This window comes from Quercus robur, chromosome 7 (genome assembly GCF_932294415.1).
Source record: "Quercus robur chromosome 7, dhQueRobu3.1, whole genome shotgun sequence".
NCBI lineage: Eukaryota > Viridiplantae > Streptophyta > Magnoliopsida > Fagales > Fagaceae > Quercus > Quercus robur.
Window position 1 is genome coordinate 36,086,626 of NC_065540.1, and position 20,520 is coordinate 36,107,145.

The window sequence follows — 20,520 nt, forward strand, 5'->3', positions numbered from 1 at the left end:
ACACCCCTAGTCTATTTCATTTCTATTGAAAATAAAGGAGAGATAATACCTGAATTTTCCTTGAAAATTACACAATTTGATTTTGCCAAAAGAGGTGGCAGAAATGAGACGTGGACCAAGTCACTGTCTTGAGACAAATCGTGCCGTCTATAGTATATCTGATGTAGTTAAATAAATAGTTTCTGCACGTTTTTCCCAGGATACAACAGCCCAGCCACCTTTGTTGATTATCTTTGCGAGCCTATACTGCCCCTAAGAGAAGTTCTTCACAATCCCAACCTGGGAATGTATGGTCTGAAGCAGTTTAGTTGTGGTTGGTTATATCACGAGTTCTAGTCTCTCTCTTTTCCTAGTCTCTTTTGAATGTTTTGACATTACATAAAAAATGTAGAATCCTTTTGGACCTGCACTGGTTGTACATCCCAGGTGAAGTAATTTACGACAGTTTATTTATCAATGGTATTAATACAATACTAAAATGTATCTTGCTCAAATACTTGGTTTCAGAGTGAAGTCTTTCATTCTAGTTCTGTCAAGACTTTCCATTCTCTCTACTCGTTCTAATTTCCTTATTTCTTGGATGGATGAGAATTTCTCACCTGACCATGGTAAAATCTAGTACATTTTGGTTTTGTATTTTCACCTAGATGAGATTAAAAGGTCTTTATTACTGGATTTAATCAAGGTCTTCATTGCTAAGATAGTAGGATTTGGTTGCATAGAGGATAGTTTTTGAGCTCTGACAAATTTCCAGTTGTTATCAATCCATTTAGTAAATGATGCGGTAAACGACAACAAAACTTTAGTCCCAAATTTGTGAGGTTCAACTATGAATCCTCAATAGATTAAAACAAATGTTTGAGGATTTAAAGCTTAATTTGTTACATATTATGTTTAGGGTTAATAATACACCTGTGCAATGCCTCATTAATTAAAAATTCTATATAAATGAGCCACTTGGAATTTTATTAGTTTCATATGGATTAAATAATCGACATGCAAATATATATTATGCTACTTGGCATAGAGATGGTTATTGGTATGTAATGTATACATTGTATTATATTAAATTACAAAATTATTATGATAGATGATCAATATAATTAAAATGCAATTTAGATTTCATTTTAAAATTCTTCAAGCCCCCCCAAAAAAAAATTGTAGGCAGTGTTCGTATAAAAGTATCTAGTGCACTTAAGCGCACAAGCTTCCTAGAGCCTAAGCAACTAGTGCAAAGCATAAGCGTGAGTTGCAAGCGCATATTTTCCAAATAAAATATAAATAATTTCTAATAAAATGATAAATGACATATGGCATATGGGGAAAAAAGTTCATAAACTCATAATAGTAACATATTTTGCTAATTAGATAAAATGGATAATGAAATTGCACAATTGGTACATTCAAATTTTATACCAGTTATTTCAATTTCTTAAAACTTTTTTATAGTAAAATTTAAAACAATTATTAACAGATAACAATATGATAATAATCTACTCATTGAAAGTTTAAACATACCATCTTGTAAAATTCTCTTGTACTTTATAATAATACATAATCGGGATAGTTATGATCAAATAAAGTATATGGTTCAATGAAAATAAATTAAGTCCAAAAACTACAAGAATATTAAATAATCCTTCTTGATTTCTTTTCAAATGTAAAAAAGAAAAAAAAGAAAAAAAAAATTGTTTGTGTAATACAACACCTTAAGAATAGTGTTAGTTTAATTAGTCAATGTCCATGTTATTTTCTTCTAAATCAAGGAGTTAAGTCATATATATTTTGTTCCAAAAATAAATAAATAAGCACACCCAAACGTTCTTTTTGCTTCTTCAAAAAGTGCTAGAAAAGGGTACTTAAGGCACGCTCCATTAAATGAGCTTTGCTTTGACCAAGTGAAGTGCTCAGACCTTGGAGCTTTGAGCTTTAAGTGTTTAGGCGCACTCTATTAACAACACTTGTAGGGCTTCACATTGGCACCCTAGCGGGGATTGATCTGAGAAATTGTGTTGACCGAGGATCATCAATATGTCTTTGAAAGTATGCTACAAGCTGATCAATGTCCTCAAACATCCTATTCCGGAACTTAAATCCCTTAGGATATAGACCAATACATTGATGGTGTGCATTTGTACTCTTTATGTAAGTTAGGATAAATGTGCCTGGATGCTCATGTGAGATACTCAAACAGTAAACTATCCTCATAGGATTCTCTGATTTCTCAATCCTTAGGAGTTCCTCAACTTCTGCTCTTGTGCCCTTCCTGAACTTCCGATAACTTAGCATCCCTTTTAAGTGAGACACCAAGGGATCAACATATCGATCCCCCACCTACAAATTTTTTGGATAAGTAATAATGAACTATTGGAAGATAAAAAAAACAAGAAGTTTACACATGACATAAACAGCTAAATCGATTTTAACTTTGTTTATGCCAATATCAAATCCAAAAAGTGACATCAAGAGGCACAAAAGCCGATACCCTTACCCCCCAATGTGTAACTACAACAATAATATAATATTGTTTTTTCTCCAAAATCATAGATACTTATTCAAATGACAATTTTACTACAAAATTTGTACACTAAATCCTTGTTCTGCTGTGATGTGAAGCTGAGCAACACTCCACAAAGGATGTATTTCTTACTGAAATATGCATAATATTAATATCTACTAATTTAGTAATGACAGCTCATAGCCTTCGGAAACTTAAAAAGGGATTCCATCTTTCCCTCGATAATAATAATTCTTTGATATAATTGTCATTAGTTCTACTCATTCAAGATAGAAGGCATTCCACATATAAGATGTGATTTGGTAGGTAAATCCAGCTAACTTTGTGTATGAAAGCTCTCAAGTTCAAATTTGGGTATGAAAGCTCTCAAGTTCAATTTTCAGAATGCCCCCATTAATCAATATCCATGGTTATGAAGCACGGGTGCATTTTCGGATTTGGGTGCGGGTGTGGGACTTGACAATTTTTGAAAAAGTAGAATGCGAGTGCGGCGATTAAAAAATTATTAAAAATAATTTTATATAGTAAATTTAATATTTTTTATATAAAAAAATCAAATAAAGGGATAGAGTTTATTATTAAAAAACAATTATTTATGATTTGTTTTTAATAAAATCAATATTTTTGGTAATTGTAAACAAAAAACCACCTTCCAAGAAGGTTCATTTGCTTCTTTTCCAATTCCCAAGCCCACCCACGTGAAACAATTGACTTTCTCACCTACTTAATTTATATTCTTTTGTTATAAACCTTTATTCTTCTTCCTCACCTCTTCTAAGTTCTAACCATTTATTTGTGTCTTCTCATCTTCTTCTTCCTTCTCCTTTTTTTTTTTTCCCTCTCACAAGGCCACATGAAGTAGAAGAATGGTGGCCAGCAGCTGTATTGGCCAGAATTGGGAATTGGGCCATAATGGTCTGTTTCGACCGGAATCGGACTGTATCGGCCATTTTGGCTCCCGTTTCAGCCGGAATTGGGTCGAATCAGCTGGTTTCAGCCCAAATCAACGCGAATTGGTGCGAATCAGGACGAATAAAAAAAAAAAAGGCGAATTGGCACGTCGGACACTGGACGCCGCGTTGGGGCGAGTCCGGTGCGGGTGCGGCAGCCCTGGAGCCGCACCCGTGCTTTCTAGGTTGAACCAATTACATATTGAATAATGTCAAGTTTGATTCAAAACTTAGAGCAGTTAACCACTATCATCAATATGTGACTTCAATGAACAACAACTAATCAGAAAACAACCCTCTGAAGAAAAATACTAACCTCATCCAAATCCTCAAAAGTGTCTTCCCCAATTTTCAATGACTTCCCAATACGAAGTAAGCTTGTGATGTCTTTGTGCTCCTTTCCACCTTCAACTATGTCCTTATGAGCATAAACTCCATCATAAACTTTGAGAGTTAGAATTAGATGGGAAGGTCCATGACAACTGGGGCTGATGATACTTTGGCCAGGTTCCTTGTCAGACAAGAACTGTAAGATCCAAACATCATAAAAATGTATTAAATTCTTGCCAACATATGAAAGCACCTAGTATACAAAACATAATGACAATTAGTGAAAAATAAAGAAAACCCCATCTTGGTCCATTCCAGAAATGGTATGCTATGACTTAAATCCTATAATTCAAGTAAAACCCAAGTACAAAGTATCAACAAATAAGATACAATTAAAAGAATCTCAATTTATTCACATCCAAAAGGGAAGAAAAATGATCCTTGTGCATGCATGCGTAACTTACATATTAGAAAAAAGTAGCTACTAAAACTTATAAAAGAGGAAAACTTCAACAAGATTTCTTTGAAAAGTATAAATGATCCTTGTGACTGACAAGGTTCATAATTCTATTAAACCTAACAAACAAGTTATTAGTACACAAGATATCAAAAATGTTTTAGTTGACAACATACCTCCTTCGCTTCATCTAAGGTAATATTCTGGAAATGGGGATGAACAATCATCCTTGGCTTAAAATGCTTTTTTGCAAGCTCCTTTTCTTTGCGAGATTTGTCTTGCCTACTCAGCCTGCTTTGTTCTTCATGGTAGTATGGATCAAGGTGTCTAACATACTGATGTTGGTTACTTCGCATCTCACTCTCTCTACAAACTAGGAAGACCTGATACCTGTTCTTTTGAATTGATTTAATCTTGCAAGTGAGAATGTCACCTTCATGTAGCTTGTCCGACAACTCAGCCTCCCTCCAGTCATCTGAATAGTCTTCCTTCATGAGTATCCCAGTCAAACCAGATTCAAGCACACAAATTGCTTTCTGACCTTGCACCCTACGGACAGTGGCTTGCACAATTCTTCCCTCAGCAAGGGTCTCCTCAGTTTCACCAGAAATCATATAGAATTCATCATCTTGACTAGGCTCTTCATATTGCTTACGCCAATCCTGAAAACCCTGCATCAGTTCCCTTTTTATGTCATAAAAAGTTTCTATCTTATTCTCACGGTTCTTGCCACTAGCATATAAATCAACATCAAGGCCTTTCAAAATCCTAGGTCGATTTCTAACATGCTCTATTGCCATCTCCAGTGCATCATCATCATCATCATCATCATTTGTGTCAGCTCCTATGTCCTCATCATAAACGTCTTTGGCCAACTCTTGTGCAAGACCATAAGATTCTGGATGTATTCTTGTATCATCTAGCAAATCAATGAACTGGCTGCTGCTAGCAGCCAATCCACTCCGCCGGACACGCAAGAAACCAACCGAATTGACAAACACCTTTTTGCCAAGTCCATGCACCGTGACAAAGTCCTTTCGAGTAAATATTGCCCCAGCTCTTACCAAGGATCTCTGCAGAGATGCTGCCTTCCTAGGTCCAAGCCCAGAAATGAACTGTAGAGGAGCAAACAACCATTCATGACTGATAGCCAAATTAATGTCAACACCCACTTGGTTTGTTACGTCTACCAAAACCTGTTCAATCATTCCATATTTCTCATCTGGGTTTAAAAAGTTCTCTAGCGAACTAAGTTTCCATGATAAGATTTCCCTTCCCGATCCACATAGCGTTGCAATCATTGCCAAAGGATTTTGCAAATATCGCCCGAGAGCGACAGCCCGTTTAACAATGCCTAACAATACAAGAGAACAAAATTAATTAAAGAAGCCTAGAAAGCATTAAAAATAAGAAAGGAAATGAAGTATGTACCTGATTGCCCAGGTAGCTGGTCAGATGAAATCCGAGAGTTCTCATAGAGGCGAGGTAGAGACTCATCCCCATAAACAATGCTTAACCCATCCATCTCATGCCCAACATCTCTGGGATTTTCCTCCACCATCTTGAAAATAATCTGATAAACATGCAGTAAACTAAAATAAGACCACATCCAACAAATGAGAAATTAAGAACGTGAACTGCATCACCGCTCCACACAGAAAGAGATTCACATCGTAAGTTGTAAAACAAAATGAAACATTAGTGGAGAACCATACAATTCACATCGTAAGTTGTAAAACATATTAGATTTTTAAATTATATTTAGTAATGCGAAAAAATACACCACTTCTACTTTAAAACTTTAGGTTTCAAAAGTTTTAGAAGGAAAAAAGATTAAGAACAGTATTGTTAAAAAAAACCTACCCATTTTAATAGGTAAGCTTACACAAGCACTGTTTTTGAACCCGCGACCTTATTTTTCTCGACCCTATCTTATGGGGGAGGAGCCGAGGAGGTGCTGTATTAGGTGAAACACCAATAATATTATCTTTAAAAAAAAAAATCAGATAGCACCAGTTCTAGAAGTGAAGACACAATGACGAAGGCACAATGACAAATGCACATCGCTTCTCACTTCCTGGCATAGTATAATCAAAATGATAATGACAAAATAATAGAGTACCAGAAAACCAATAGATTCATAAACATGGTGCTAAAGTTTAGGATCAACAGAAGAATAATCCCATCTGAAGCAGTGAAAATTTAATGACTATCATGAAAAGATAAATAATGTTCACCTCATATATATCCTCCTTCAGTCGGGTACAAGATATATTCACAGCTCCTAAAACAATAACATGTGGTTGGTGATCTGTCATGAACTTCAATACACGTTCCTGATCATTTTTCTTACGATGCTGGTCATCCACATTTTGGGACCGCAATGTGAGGGACCCAGTGTAAAGCACATCCAGCACCTCCCCTGATGAATCTAACATCACAAAAGTGGTTGCTGGCTTTCCAGGCCCCCAACAGCAAGCCATGACCCTTGGTGCAGCTTCTTCATCTGAGTTAATATCAGTGTCCTTCCTTTGATATGGGCCCACTGAAACTTTATTCCACAAAACCTTCCCATACTCCATAAGTAACAAGTTTTTTGCTCTACTAGTCAACAAAGATCTTGCTTCTTTCATCATGGAGGGTGTAAGAAAACCAAAAAGTGCATCCTGCAGTATCAATTTCCTCTGCTCATTCCATAGTTGAGCAGATTTACTAACACTGTCACTAAGATAATACTCGTTGAATTCATTTATCAACTTCTCCAAATCTCTTTCTGGCATCTTAATAGTAACTTGAAGAAGCTTCTCCTCTTCAGCCTTCTGAATGAGGAGCCATTGAGCATCATCAAATGCACTTAGTGGCTTCTCACGCAACCACTTCACCCCTGAAAACTGATGGGAAGAATCTATGACCGCGTTCCCACCAGGTGTTGGACATGTTGATACCACTGCATGATCCATAAAGTTGCTACGGACATGTTTCCTAACACATGGCTCACAACTAATCTCCACAGCTGCCTGAAATAAGTCAGACAATTGGCAGTCAAACTTAGAACAATACCCTTTCATATAGCATTGAACTGAAAAACTTTTGCACTGATGCCTATGTAGTAGAAAGACTAGCATACCATGTGCCTAGCTCCTTTCAGCACAGCTTGAGGTGTCTCAAACATTGAACATGTAAAGTTAGAAGCCGTCTCCTCAGGTGTTTCCTTAGGATCCTCCAACTCATCATTTCTCTACAAACCAATGAAATGGGAACATTAAGCCTTTGTTCAACAGAATAAAAATTGCAAGTGAAAAGTAACTTACCATCGTATCTAATGATAGCTGCAATCCAAATTGCTCAGAGCTGTAACCAAACTTGCTCGCAACCACCCATAGACCAGCTTTACTGCAAATACTATATAGTGATTTCCTCTTGGGCCTCTTGTATTGTCCTTCACCCAATCCCACTTTACCCGGAGGGAAATGCAAGTTAAACTTGGAGTCAACATCATCTACTTCCCTTTCTGATCCTGCTGCCTTGAGTGACTTCATAATTGATTCAAAGAGTTGCTGATTTAAATTGAGTCTTGTTACATCATATACAAGTTCAGATTCTTCCTTGAATCGCTTATTGTAGTATGACTGAAGAGCACTCTTTCGCTTCTGAAGCAGCAGCCACTTTCTGTCCAAGTCTTGAATCGCCCAAAGTACCTTCATATTTGCAAATATCAGCTAGTCACTTATATAGTCTTGCTCTTAGCAAGCATAATTTTTTATTTTTTTTAATTTAAGTAAATATTTCATCAATTAACAAAGCATAAACTTCATTGTGGCCAAAATAAATTCACCTTGTGCCACTTTAGAGTAGGTGTCTTCTTATTCTTGTCCTGATTTTCATCATCATCTTCAGGTTGTTCAGGATCTTTCAGCAGACTTAGGCACTCCCCCTTTCGATACATAGCAATAAAGGGTATCTGAAGACATGAAGAATATGCCAAAATAATAAGATAGAGATCAAATCAAACAAAGAGTGGCTTCCAATGTAGATAAAAGTATACTAACATCTAATTTTTGCACGTGAAGTAGGTCCAAAAATCTCATGATATCAACTTTCTCAATAGAAAGATCCCCCCCTTCCTTAGCAGTTCCCATGCCTCTATTGCCAAACAAAGGTACCGTGCCACTTTGGAGTTGACCATGTATCCAGTTGCTCTCTTCAACTATACAATCATCCAATGGAGGAGAACCAGTTATCTCCTCATATATCTGACAAAGAAAATTATTAAATACACTTTATCTCACATATATGGAATAAAGATACATCTCAAATAGCCTGTCAAACCTGCATTCTTTCAGGGACGTCAAGCTCCCGAATCTGCTCGTCCTCCTCTGTCATATACTTCTCAGATAAAACAATTGGTTCAAATTCATCTTCCAGTTTCCTTTCCCTCCATTCACTCGAATCTAAACCTTGCTTACGGAGCTGCAAGAGTTCATCAACATCACCAAATATTTCATGAGCTTCCTGCATAACAGATAAGGAAACTCCTGGTGCCCTCCTATTCCCTCCTTTCTTTGGCCGCCTCCCTCCTCTACAAATGAGCCACGTAGATAAATTAGTTTCTTGGTTAAACAATAGAGTACCTCAGTATTGAAGAAACATGCACAGAACATACTTGGGAGGAGCTCCATGCTCATTTTCTTCATCCACAATAAAGTCATCCATTTCATCCTCCTCACCAATGTATCCATCCTCTTCATCTTCTGCTTGTTCCTCCTCTTCAGCAATGTCCTCAAGTGGAGCACCTACATAATCACAAGCCACAACACAGTCAACAGTCAACAGTCAACAGGCACCTATACCAACAATTTTTATAAGACAATACCTTCATCATCACCAAATAAACTTTGCTTAAGCTTCTCCTTGGCAGTTCGCCCACCTTTTCCACTTCCAAACATCTCCTCCTCGTCAGATAATCCAGAGGGCTCCTCGGAAACCCCCTGAGCTTTTTTCAGCCGCTTAAACTTTTTGCTCTGCTGATAAAGATTTAAGATAAAACATCTAAAATATGAATCATTATACTTTACACATACATAGCTCTACCAAAATTTATTACAATGTCAGAGGATGAAATGAAAAGATATCAAGAAAATTCTAAACCTTCCAATGGGGAATGGTAATATTGTTGTCCTTCAAGAGTTCATAGTCATCTTCATCAAGTGTATAATTCTCTCTACAAAGTGGAAATATAAGTCATAAGAAACAAGAACTTACCCTGAGTCTGGGTTTTAATATAATAACTAAAGAAGTAGAGAAAAATATTTGCCATCTAACACAACTTCAAATTTGAAAGAGATAAAGGGAAAATAATTAAATAATATATATATATATATATATATATATCAGCTAGCAATGAAGTTAAATTGTTAAGTAAAAAAAATTAGAATAATTTGTTTCAATCGGTATCAATTAATAAACACAGGTATTTATCTCCCCTTTTCATACTATTTTTTCAGCAACAACCCAGTCCATTTCTTTTTTCTTTTTCTTGTTTTATATATACACTTTATGTAAATAACAGCTAAAGGAAAGAAAATCTACTTTTTCTTCCTTTTCTTCTTCCTCTGCCTCTCCTCATCACTGTCTGCCCTCTCTTCTTCATCAACATCATCCACTATAAATCCATCCTTCTCATATTCATCCTGCCCTTCTTCTGCATAAAAAATTTCAAAAAAAAAAAAACTTATTCAATAGACAGTCTCCCCCCACAAAATGCACCAAGATAATTTCCAATAGAGGATAACTGCATACATCAAATCAAACAGCTAAAAGTTCCAAAAAATAAAATTCCATTTACATTGAATTGCACAACTTTCACAAGAAAATAAAAATAACAACAAATAAATTACTGAGTGCCACGCAGTAAATATAAAAAATTGGCCATGACCATGCCAACCAGAACATAATTTAATGGTAAAGTTGATAGCATGTATACTGTTGATTCATATAAACAATAAACAATCATCAATTCTTTGGTATCTCAATTACGAGTAAGAAGAAATTTCATGTCAATTGAAGTTCACAAACTACAAAGAATTGCTAAGAACTGAAACATCGGTCAACCACTGGTATTCAGATGGACATTATTGTGAGATCAATTTTTCCTACAAAAATTCATTGAAAACCATGTAAGTGTTATCACTTTGTAGCCATATGAGACCAAGATTTTTATGTCTTTATCAACTACAATTTCTCAACAACCAGACACGATTAGGGTTTTCCACAAGAAATCCAAACCTCAAAACTCGCACTTCGAAATTTCCCATCAACCAAACAGACCCCACCGAAGGGGAAAAAGATTTCTTACTCTCCAAGCGAGCAAACAAACAAAACCATAATTCTAAGACTTCGAAACCCTTTTTCGAAAAAAAGAGCAAAACCCTAAAGACCGTACCGTCTTCTTCATCCTCTTCATCGTCATCGATATCACGACCACCTCGGTGACCATCGACGTGTTCCCTCTCGTACTCGTACTCGCCTTCGACTTCGAACTCATCTGTTTTTTCAAATCCAACAGCGACCAATGTGAGAAACTCAGAAAGTTTCTTGAGCGTAGTTTTGTCCAAAATCAAAATAAATAAATAGAGAGAAAAGAATTTTGGGTTTTCGAGGGCTTACCTTCTTCATCAGAGACTACGTTTTTGCCCATTGTTGGAGAAAGAAAATCAGAGCAAAGAAAGAAACAGAGCAAAGAAGAAAGAAAGAGTGTGAGATTGTAGAATGAATAGATTTGTGTGTGAATAGAGAATCTGAGAAAGAAGCTATGTGCGAGTATCAGTGAATTGCGGAGTGAGGACGCGAAAGTTTATATATGTGTGAATTCGGGCGGCGGAACAATGGCGGTTTGAGTGTGTTTAAAAAAAAAACAATAGATAAATAAAAAGTTAAATTACAAATTGCTCCCTATAATTTTGACCAAAATTCAATTTGGTCATCTAATTTCATTTTTGTTCAATTAAAGCCTCTAACTTTCATTTTTTTATTAAAAAAAAAAAAAAAATTAGTCCTCATGTTAGTCTCCGTTAAAATAGTGTCATCAACTTTCAACTTTGTTAAAAAAAAAAAAAAAAACCTTTGTTGGAGACCCTATAACTTTGTCTAGACTAAGCTTTTTCTATTAACAGAAAGCCTGAAATATATAAATTTGATAGTTAAAGGGCTTAATTGAACAAAAATGAAATTAGAAGGCTGTGTTGAATTTTGATCATTGTTAGAGAGTGCAATTTGCAATTTAGCCTTTCAAATTTTGTCCTCTAACTTTACCTAAAATTCAATTCAGTCTTATAACTTCAACTTCATTTAATTCAAAATTTTAAATTTTAAATTTATTCAATTAAGTCCTTCGTTAGTATTTGTTAAATGATTTTCGTTAGGTTTCATTAGAAAGTTTATAAGGAAATGGAATGGAATTATCATAAAGGGATAGAAGACTTTCTTTTCTATTCCTTTATGATCATTCTATTCCATTTCTTTATGAACTTTTAATTCTAAACGAAGGCTTAAAATAAATGCATGGAAATGAATAGAAGGTAAGTAACATTGTTTGGAAGTAATATAAAAGGAAAATAATAAAATTATTTTATGACAATATTACTGATATAATGGTATTTTGAGAATTTTAGTAAAAAATTCATTAAATCTAATTTCATTCTCTCCAATTCCTCCAAATTTTGGGAGAATGAAAATTTAAGATTTTGAGGGAATAGAGAAAAATGAGTGTTTCCTCTTATTCATTCCATTCCCTCCAATTTAAACTCCCTAACAAGGGAATGGATTTTTTATTCTCTCTATTAAAACTCCCAAACAAGATAATGAAAGAATATTATAAAATTATTCCATTTTATTCATTTCCCTCCTCTTAAACAAGTTGTTAAGTTCCCAAAATGATGTAGTTTTGTGACTCTCTCTCTCTCTCTCTCTCTCTTTGTATTTTGTCTAAATATGTGTTTGAAGATTGGATTTAAAGCCAAATGTAAATCGGTTGCTTGGTGATTTTCTAGTAACTTTTGGATGTTGGTTTAAATTTTACATGTTTTTTTTGCTTTAGGTAAAAATGTTCTATATGGCTGTAGACTGTAGTTTGCATTGGATGTCAAAGATAATTATGTGCTGAATGGTTTATGCATTGGGTGGGTAGATGGAATTATGACCTAGAAAGCTCTATATGAACCCACTTAAAACAATTTCAGAATGTTTTTTATTTTTTGGTATTTGGATATGGATGATCATTCTTCTGGCTTTGACAAAATAACAAATGGGGTTCGGGTCGAATGGATTTTGGCTGTTGTTTGGATTGATTGGTTGTTCCTTTCAAATATTTTTGTGTTTGGCTAGTGAAAAAGTAGTTGTTGAGTTCTTCTTTGGTTTGCTATATTTTAACTATCGTTTTTTTATGATAAGTTTTTTTTTTAAAAAAAAAGTCTGAAGGGACATCATTTTGGCCACTTAATGCAGATCATCTGTGGACACTAATAGGTGGAATGAATTGAATAAAGTTAACAGTTAAATGACTGAATTTAAAAAAAAAAAATTGTGAAATTAAAAAACTTAATTGAATTTTAAACAAAGTTAGATAGAGTAATTTGTAATTTAGTCTTAAAAAAATATGTACAATAGAGAAGTGAAACTTGCGCATTTTCACTTGTATTTTTTCTACAGTTTTATTGGTTTTTTTGGGCTAGAACTTTTATTTTTATTATTATTATTAAAAAATAGAAATGACAAAAACACATTTTGGCAGTGAATAACTTAAATTTTCTTTCATGTAGTCCCTTATGTTTTAAAATTGTCAATTTTACATCCTCATAACTGAGAGCACGCTCAATGTACATCTTGGTTACGTTTCGCCATTAGCTTTAAAATTTTTCTTTTTCAATTATATTCTTTTGATCATTATATAGTTAAATGGAAGAGGATGATTTGAACTCTACATATTTTTGTTGAAAAGTTCAAGAAGATGTCAATTGTGCAATAGGACTTTGACATTTTTTCTTATTACATTCTTAACCCATTTTAGATGGAAAATAAAAATAGCAAAAACTAACCCATAAAATGGGGCTTGAATAGAAATGCAATTTGAACACATCGTTTGTTGCCTCCCCGGCCCCCAACGTAACTAATCATCCATTGAAATCACAAAATTTCGTATTTTCTTCCTCCCTCACAGTTCGATCAAACCAAACCCATTGACAGCTCTACTTTACTTGCACCATAGGTGTGGTCAGTGGTGTCCTCTTGACATGACTAATCACCCAAATAATCCCAAAAATTGAGTTGGTCGGTGCTATATAAAATGCCAAATTTTGGAGTTGGGCTGGTAAAATCAGTAGGGAAGAAATTCACTGAAAGTCAAATACACTATTACTACCTGCTATTCAACTTCAAACATGAAGCATTGCTGCATTGGAAAGGAATCTTCATGACTTATGTTATATCATACAAAATGTAGTGATTACAAACCTCAAAAAGAAAGCCTGATATGTAAATCCTAACCCTGTAAATTGTAATAGTCCTACTCGTACACATACAGGTGTGAGTGATTGCGGCCTGGCTAACTGACATTTCTAGTTGGGCCAAATCCATGTAAGTGGGTGGAACGTGTGTGATGTATCTAATGGAGGTGATTTTTTTTTTTTTTTTTTTTTTGGGATGAGAAATACGTATAGTTTATTACTAAACGGATAAAGCATCCTAAAAAACAAGAGGTTCAATACATGGTGGAGTTTCCTCAATCCAAGTAACAAAATCATCAATTCCTTTGGCGTGATGATATACCTCTATAGATTGAGAGTTTTGCATGGAGTCAACAACTTATTTAGAGTCTGTTTAGAATCTGCTTATTTTGTTAAAACTGAAAACTTTTTGTTGAAAGTGTAAAAAAAAAAAAAAGTTAAAAAATAAGCTGAATAATATAATGGGATCCATGAATAGTATCAAAAAATGCAGTGAGATTCATGCAATAGTAGCAAAAATAAACTAAAATCAACAATAAGCTATAACTTTAAGCACTTCCCAAACGAACACTTAGATTTCAAATTGGAATTCAATTAGAATCTAATTTTGTGCCATGTGTCTCATCTAATTTAAGTTTTTAAATTTTTGTGCCAAATGAGTTAATTCAGTGAAAAAATTAGATTTCAATTAGAGTTTAATTTTGCGCTATGTGTCCTATCTAATTTAAGTTTTTTAATTTTTGTACCAAATGAGTTAATTTAGTGTAAAACACTAGAAGTCCAATATAAATAAACCATAAAAAAATACTCTATATATAAAATTAGAGGAAGAGAGAGTTTGAATAATTTTATATTTAAGCCCTCTTTTTTCTTTTTTTTTTGGTATAACTAAAAACATTTCAAATTTATAAGTCATTTATATAATATACCATAACTACATACGGTCTATTACTAACTAGGTAATATAAATATATAAATAAATATATATATATTGTTTTTTTAAACCAAATTTTGGAGAAAATTCAATTAGAATCAAGATTAGATTTTGCTTTTGTTAGATTTCCATACAAATTAAATTATTTAGATTTTTGCTATTATTTTTCTTTGAACTAATGAGCATATTTTTTATACTGTTTCTATTCGGATATTTTTTTATACGAAGATATTGAACATAACAAATTGTAATTGAGTTTAACGATCTCATGTAGTTATCCTCATTCAATTTATGAGATACTATTTGACCAATTTATTATTTTATTTTGTGTCATATTAATTTAGTAAAATTTCACAGACAATAATTGTCAACAGATATTGTATATGTAGTATCCAATAGTAATTTTCAAAATTATATATGTAAATAGCAATGTAATGAGAAACTTGGCATAACCAATATCATAAAAATTTCAAGAAAAAACTATTTTAGTACCTTAAAATGTCCTGATCGAACAATGTCTTATATGTTTAATAACTCAAACTAACATCAATAGTACCACTACAATTCATGCATCATTCCCATGTGTAAGCACAGGTTACATACTAGTTTTATTAAATGTAAACAAATTAAAAGAAAAACATAGAAAAAGCGCTTCATTTTATTGATTTGATAAAAAAGTGTACATTAAGAAAACTAGGCTTTGATCTTAATTACACTCTAAAAAAAAATGAAAATTACATAGCTAAATACTAATCTATGAAAATTTGATCTAAGTTTGAATGATAAGTTATGATGTAGGAAAGTGTTAGACACCTACATTGCCTAGAGAAATTGATATTTTATACTATAGTGACCAACGATCATGGATCATGTCACATCACATAAGCAAACAACATGTCATAAACAATTAATGCGTAAATACCGTTGCAAAACTTAAAACCAATCTTAATACTAGTATTTTTATTTCTTTTGATGAACCAATGCCTATTGTGGAAAACTTGATGGCCTTGATAGAGTTGAGCACTACAATGATAGACTGATTAACTCTTAAAATTATGTCTCTTTTGTTTTCATCAAAAAAAAAAAACAAAAAACAAAATTGGAAATATTATTTTTCTCATAATCTCTTTTTTTTTTTTTGAGTTAAAAAAAGTTTTTAATAATCAAGGTTAATAATTAACAAAAACCACTGCACATTCTTGGTGCAATGGTCACTCCACAAGTATAAGTGCTTGTGGGGTTGGGGGTAAGGGCTAAGTTTCAAGTTTCAAAGAGAGAGCTTCACACACATATATACTCAGATTAGGCTAAAGTAGAATTTCGAACCTGTATAAAAAAAAAATAATAATAATAACAAAAGAGCAGGAAAAGTAACTCAAAGAATTGCACCGCAACCATTGCACTAATAATGACAAAGTTTGGCTATGAACTTTGTTGTAGCCTAAGGTTATAACTTCCACTAAAAAAAATTAATATGTCTACATATTTTGAAAATCTAATTATTGAATTACATGTTTTTTATACATTCTTAACACACTTGTCAAATTTTATCAAATATGATATTATTTACTATTTGATCTATAAACTTGTTTTTTATGTAAAATTTTACATTACAAAAACTTGAAATTTAAACATTTAATTGATAACATAGCTATTGATATTTAATATTCTAGAAATTTTGCAAGTATTATAGATATAAGAAAAAAATGTAATCAAATGACGGGTTTGTCAAAATTCACATCGAATAAAAAAAATATTAAGTGGAATTGTAGATTTAGATTACAACCTAGTTTCTAGCTAAACTTTATCTCACTAATAAACATGGCAATCAGTTGGGGAAAAATCTTTAATTTCAGGTTTTAAATTTTTTGATTATATTAGGCAATAAAGTACTGAGATTATTTTTTTATTTTTTATAAATAAGTTTTAAGGGTAATTATTCAGTATTTCAAGAATACATAATGATTTTTTCAGGTTTTAATGAGTGTAATTATATGGGTTTTAATTTTTTTTTTAGATTAATATGAGTTTAAATTTTCTTATTATATATTTATATTAGGTAATAGAGTTTTAACGAGGGTAGGATTGTCTGTATAAATTTATATATATATATATATATATATAAATTGATGATGTCATGTGACACACTACTATATTAGGAGGTATGAGAATATAAGTGGTGTAGGTTGAATTTATGCGATAAAATCAGTAAAGAAAAACAATATGAAGTGAAACAGTAAGTAGACACATGACAAATTGACGTATACATTGCGGAGATAGTGCGTCTAATTGTATCACGGGTGTTCGCGGTGCGCCCGCCGCCCCCACAGACCATGACCATGACCATGAATCCATATCCATGAATCAAAACTCCAACAGCATCAAGCACCGTTACTTTACTTTCCCCCGTGACTGGCGCGTGGTCTCATTATTCTCCACTCTCTACTGGAACCATCCAGCAAAGCATGTAAATTACCCAATACTCACGTCACTCCCACATACCCCAATTTTTGAGTGATTAAAAAATTAAATATCAAGTCAACGTAAAATTGTCACACAGTCAATTACAATTCATCATATAGGATAGGTACTAGAATTATTCTTAAGTCTCGACATTTTTAAAGATTTTGCTGTAATATAATAGGTAAAAAATAATATGTCCATAATATTTTTATAACAATTCTTAAACGGTACGTTGGTATTGGTAGAATAAAAAAATAGCAGTAAATATAAATTATAACAAATTACAAGTTACTAATTATGGTTGATTTGCTTTGAAAGCTTCTCTAACGTGTAAGCTAACTATTGGTGTCATAAAGATAAAGTGATTCTCTGCTCTAAATCTGGTATAGCTGAATCTACTACTCCTGGACCATCTGCATGATATTGTTGATGAATTATTATAGTCAACGGCTGTAGGAGCTCAACAACAACACTTTTGTCTTTCTTTCTGGTTTTTGTTTTGTTTTGTTCTGTTCTGTTTTGATTTTTTTTTTCCTTGGGTAAATATCAACTTTATTCAACTACACTTTTGTTATAGAACTATGAATTATCAACATATTAGTTAATTGCTATAATTCGTGTGTTCTGTTTTGGCTGTAAAATGTTAAAAGTCCCTTTATATTTTAGAGTGTATTTGCAAAGTCCCCCCTCCCCCAAAAAAAAAAACAAAGAAGTGTTTTTTTTAATTTAATTTTGTGGGCACTATATCATTTTTCTTTTTTAGCAAATCAACAAAGTACATCTAAACCTAGAGCACCCACGTCGGTAGAGTTAAAAGTTTTAACATTTAACACTTCAAAAAGTTATTTTATTTATTTTAACACACAATTCCATAATACACATTGCATCAATGGTCTTATTTTTATCATCAGTCATATACTATTTATTTTTTTGATAATTTATAATTTTTTTATATCACATTGCTACATGAATTGCTAGTCTTAGCAGTTCACTATAGCAAGAAGGCAAAATATTTTGCCTTCGACTTCACCAATGTTGGCACTTAAATTGGATTTGAGGTGGTAAAATAGCTAAAATTTGGATCCGGCTTTTGTCCAGTGGCCAGTGCCCCTGGACACGTTGGATTGCGGACACATGTCCAACACTAGACACGTGTCCATATCTTGACGGGTGGCCACCAAATTAAAGCTGAACCCCTAAAATTTACCACCACTAATGGTGATGACGTGATGCTTTTATAACCATGTGCCAACTTGTATTGTTTAGTATTGTTGTTAGGAATTGTTATTTAAATAACAATTTTCAGTGTTTAAACATTATAACACGTATTTTTATACCACTTTTTAATTCATACATATTTTCTCAACACTTAAATAACGATACTAAGGGCCCGTTTGGTGAATGTGTTTAAAAACTGAAAATTGTTATTTAAAAACATGTATAGAAATATATGTGAGTGAAAAAATATTTAAAAATACATATAATGTTGTTTAAAAATTAAAAGTTGTTATTTGAAAACACGAGTCAAACGCTCCTAAGAATCTCTTACCACACGGGCCAAATCACGAGTTCTGTTGTTTGTGAAACAACATTTTACGCATACCAAAAAATACTGTGCGAAGATATTTTGAAATAGTAACGCCGCGGTTTATGAATAGGGTTCGTATTTGTTGGATTTTTAAAGCGGCATTAAACCGACGTCAGTGCTCTTCTCTGTTCACCTAAATTGACGTACGTGTCTGAGCAATTTGGACAGCCCAGCGATTGTATTTGTGTCTGTCATTTCTCTATTATTTGCTTAATAGGCGCCGAAGATTTTCATGGATTTTCAAGAATCTCAATTATTTTATGCTATCGCTGTATTCTTAGGCTCTTTGTCACTCACAGACTAATAAGCAAATGAAGTATTTATTCGCAATCCCATCACAACTCATAAATTAATAAAACTGTCATTGTATACAATATTTTTATAATAAATTATAGATATTTAGTTATTATTTGTTTTAATTTAAACTTACTATTAAAATTACTTTTTTGTCACAACAATAATAATTTATATCAACTTGCTACTTAAAATTTGATGTGAAAGTACTTCGAAAATATTGTGGACATAACATTTCTCATCAAACAATGGAATATTTATTCACATCTCATAAAGGAAAAACTAAAAAAGAAATACACCCAGCAGTTTCTATAAATATTTTTGGACAAATCAGATCATATAGCTATTATGTCATCTCTCTACATCTGTATCATCTATTCTTATTCATTACCACCAGCATTTTACCTATATCCATAATTTAGTTGTCCTCTCCCTTTTTTATTCTATAGAGTATAGAGGTTGCATTTCAAGTTTTCAACTCCTATAAAACAGGGTTAAAAAAAATGGGATTGGTTTTTTTTTCCTTGGGATAACTCAATTTTTGTAATTTTTTTAGACCAATTTTGTAATTATTATTTGATCAGCTTAGCTTTTTTTTTTTTGGTTGTTGAGAATCATTGATTAGCTTAGCTTGTATATTATTTTGCTTGCTTTCATTTTGCATTAAAGAAAGTAGACTCTTATTACAGATTTTTTTTTTATCCAAAATAAATAAATTGAGTCACCATCTTATTTTTAGGAAAAATTTGAAAATTACAAAAGGTTCATTGTTGATATCATATTTCATATAGGGTCTTAGAGTTTTAATTTTGTCAACTTAAGTCCCAAATTAAAAAGAAAAATCATTTCAATTTGATCTCCCTATATAGATGGAGCAAAAAGCTAGAAACTATTAATTTTTTTTTTTGAGAATCAAGAAACTATTAATTAAAACCTTGTACTTCACGAGAAATGATTAGGTCCATCAAGAGGATTGCTGACATGGTCTTCCTAACTAATTAAATAATATCATTTAAGCAAATGTGTGATGTTATATAATAAGGTGAGGGAATTAAAAATAAAAATCACTAGGTGATGTCACATTTGCATAAATAAAAATCATTAGGTGATGTTACATTTGCATAAATAACATTTTTTATTGGTTAGAAAGATCAGGAGGATCATGTCAACAATCCTTCCAGTGGACCTAATAATTTCTCGTACTTCACCTAGGTTTGTTCATAAATTAATTTAAAACTCATTAAATTGAGAAGTTAGAGAGAGAAAGTTTCATTCAATAAGAGAAAATTTCTCTTAGCATGATAAAGTAAAAAACGAATATTTTTATACCAGAAAATCAATGTTGGTTACCTAGGCAATTTTTTTTTTTATCAATGGTTTCACTTTTTTTTCCCACTACTACCCAAAATGACATAGATGGACAAAGGTTTCAATTTGGAATAGTTTTAAGTTTGGGAATTTAGTTGACATAATTATAAAGGTGAAA

The 20,520-nt window shown here is 32.7% G+C and overlaps 2 protein-coding genes across 2 annotated transcripts in view; both read right to left on the reverse strand.

The window, feature by feature from the left end:
• The window catches only part of LOC126693252 (transcription elongation factor SPT6 homolog), a 55,012-nt gene extending 44,035 nt beyond the window's left edge, over positions 1–10,977 (reverse strand). Inside the window, exon 1 of the mRNA XM_050389165.1 lies at positions 10,922–10,977. Coding sequence (XP_050245122.1) covers positions 10,922–10,952 — 31 coding nt within the window. The 5' untranslated portion in view covers positions 10,953–10,977. The remainder of the gene's footprint in view (positions 1–10,921) is intronic.
• LOC126693254 (transcription elongation factor SPT6 homolog) lies at positions 1,630–9,888 on the reverse strand. The gene is made up of 14 exons (XM_050389169.1): positions 9,845–9,888; positions 9,404–9,476; positions 9,129–9,276; positions 8,919–9,048; positions 8,585–8,834; positions 8,305–8,508; positions 8,091–8,216; positions 7,567–7,953; positions 7,383–7,493; positions 6,493–7,272; positions 5,687–5,828; positions 4,432–5,609; positions 3,785–3,994; positions 1,630–2,334 (listed from the first exon to the last, which is right to left on the reverse strand). Exons 3-14 carry the CDS (start codon positions 9,199–9,201, stop codon positions 1,972–1,974), a joined length of 3,954 nt encoding a protein of 1,317 aa, XP_050245126.1. The 5' UTR covers positions 9,202–9,276; positions 9,404–9,476; positions 9,845–9,888; the 3' UTR covers positions 1,630–1,971.
• Positions 10,978–20,520: the final 9,543 nt, after the last annotated feature.

Excerpts from the sequence above, each read along its gene's own strand:
- LOC126693254 (XM_050389169.1), bottom strand. The coding sequence starts at position 9,201 with ATGTTTGGAAGTGGAAAAGGTGGGCGAACTGCCAAGGAGAAGCTTAAG. Across the intron at positions 5,610-5,686 it reads CCAGCTACCTGGGCAATCAG|GCATTGTTAAACGGGCTGTC; the intron begins GTACATACTTCA and ends TTGTATTGTTAG. Across the intron at positions 2,335-3,784 it reads CTTTTGAGGATTTGGATGAG|GTGGGGGATCGATATGTTGA; the intron begins GTTAGTATTTTT and ends AAAAATTTGTAG.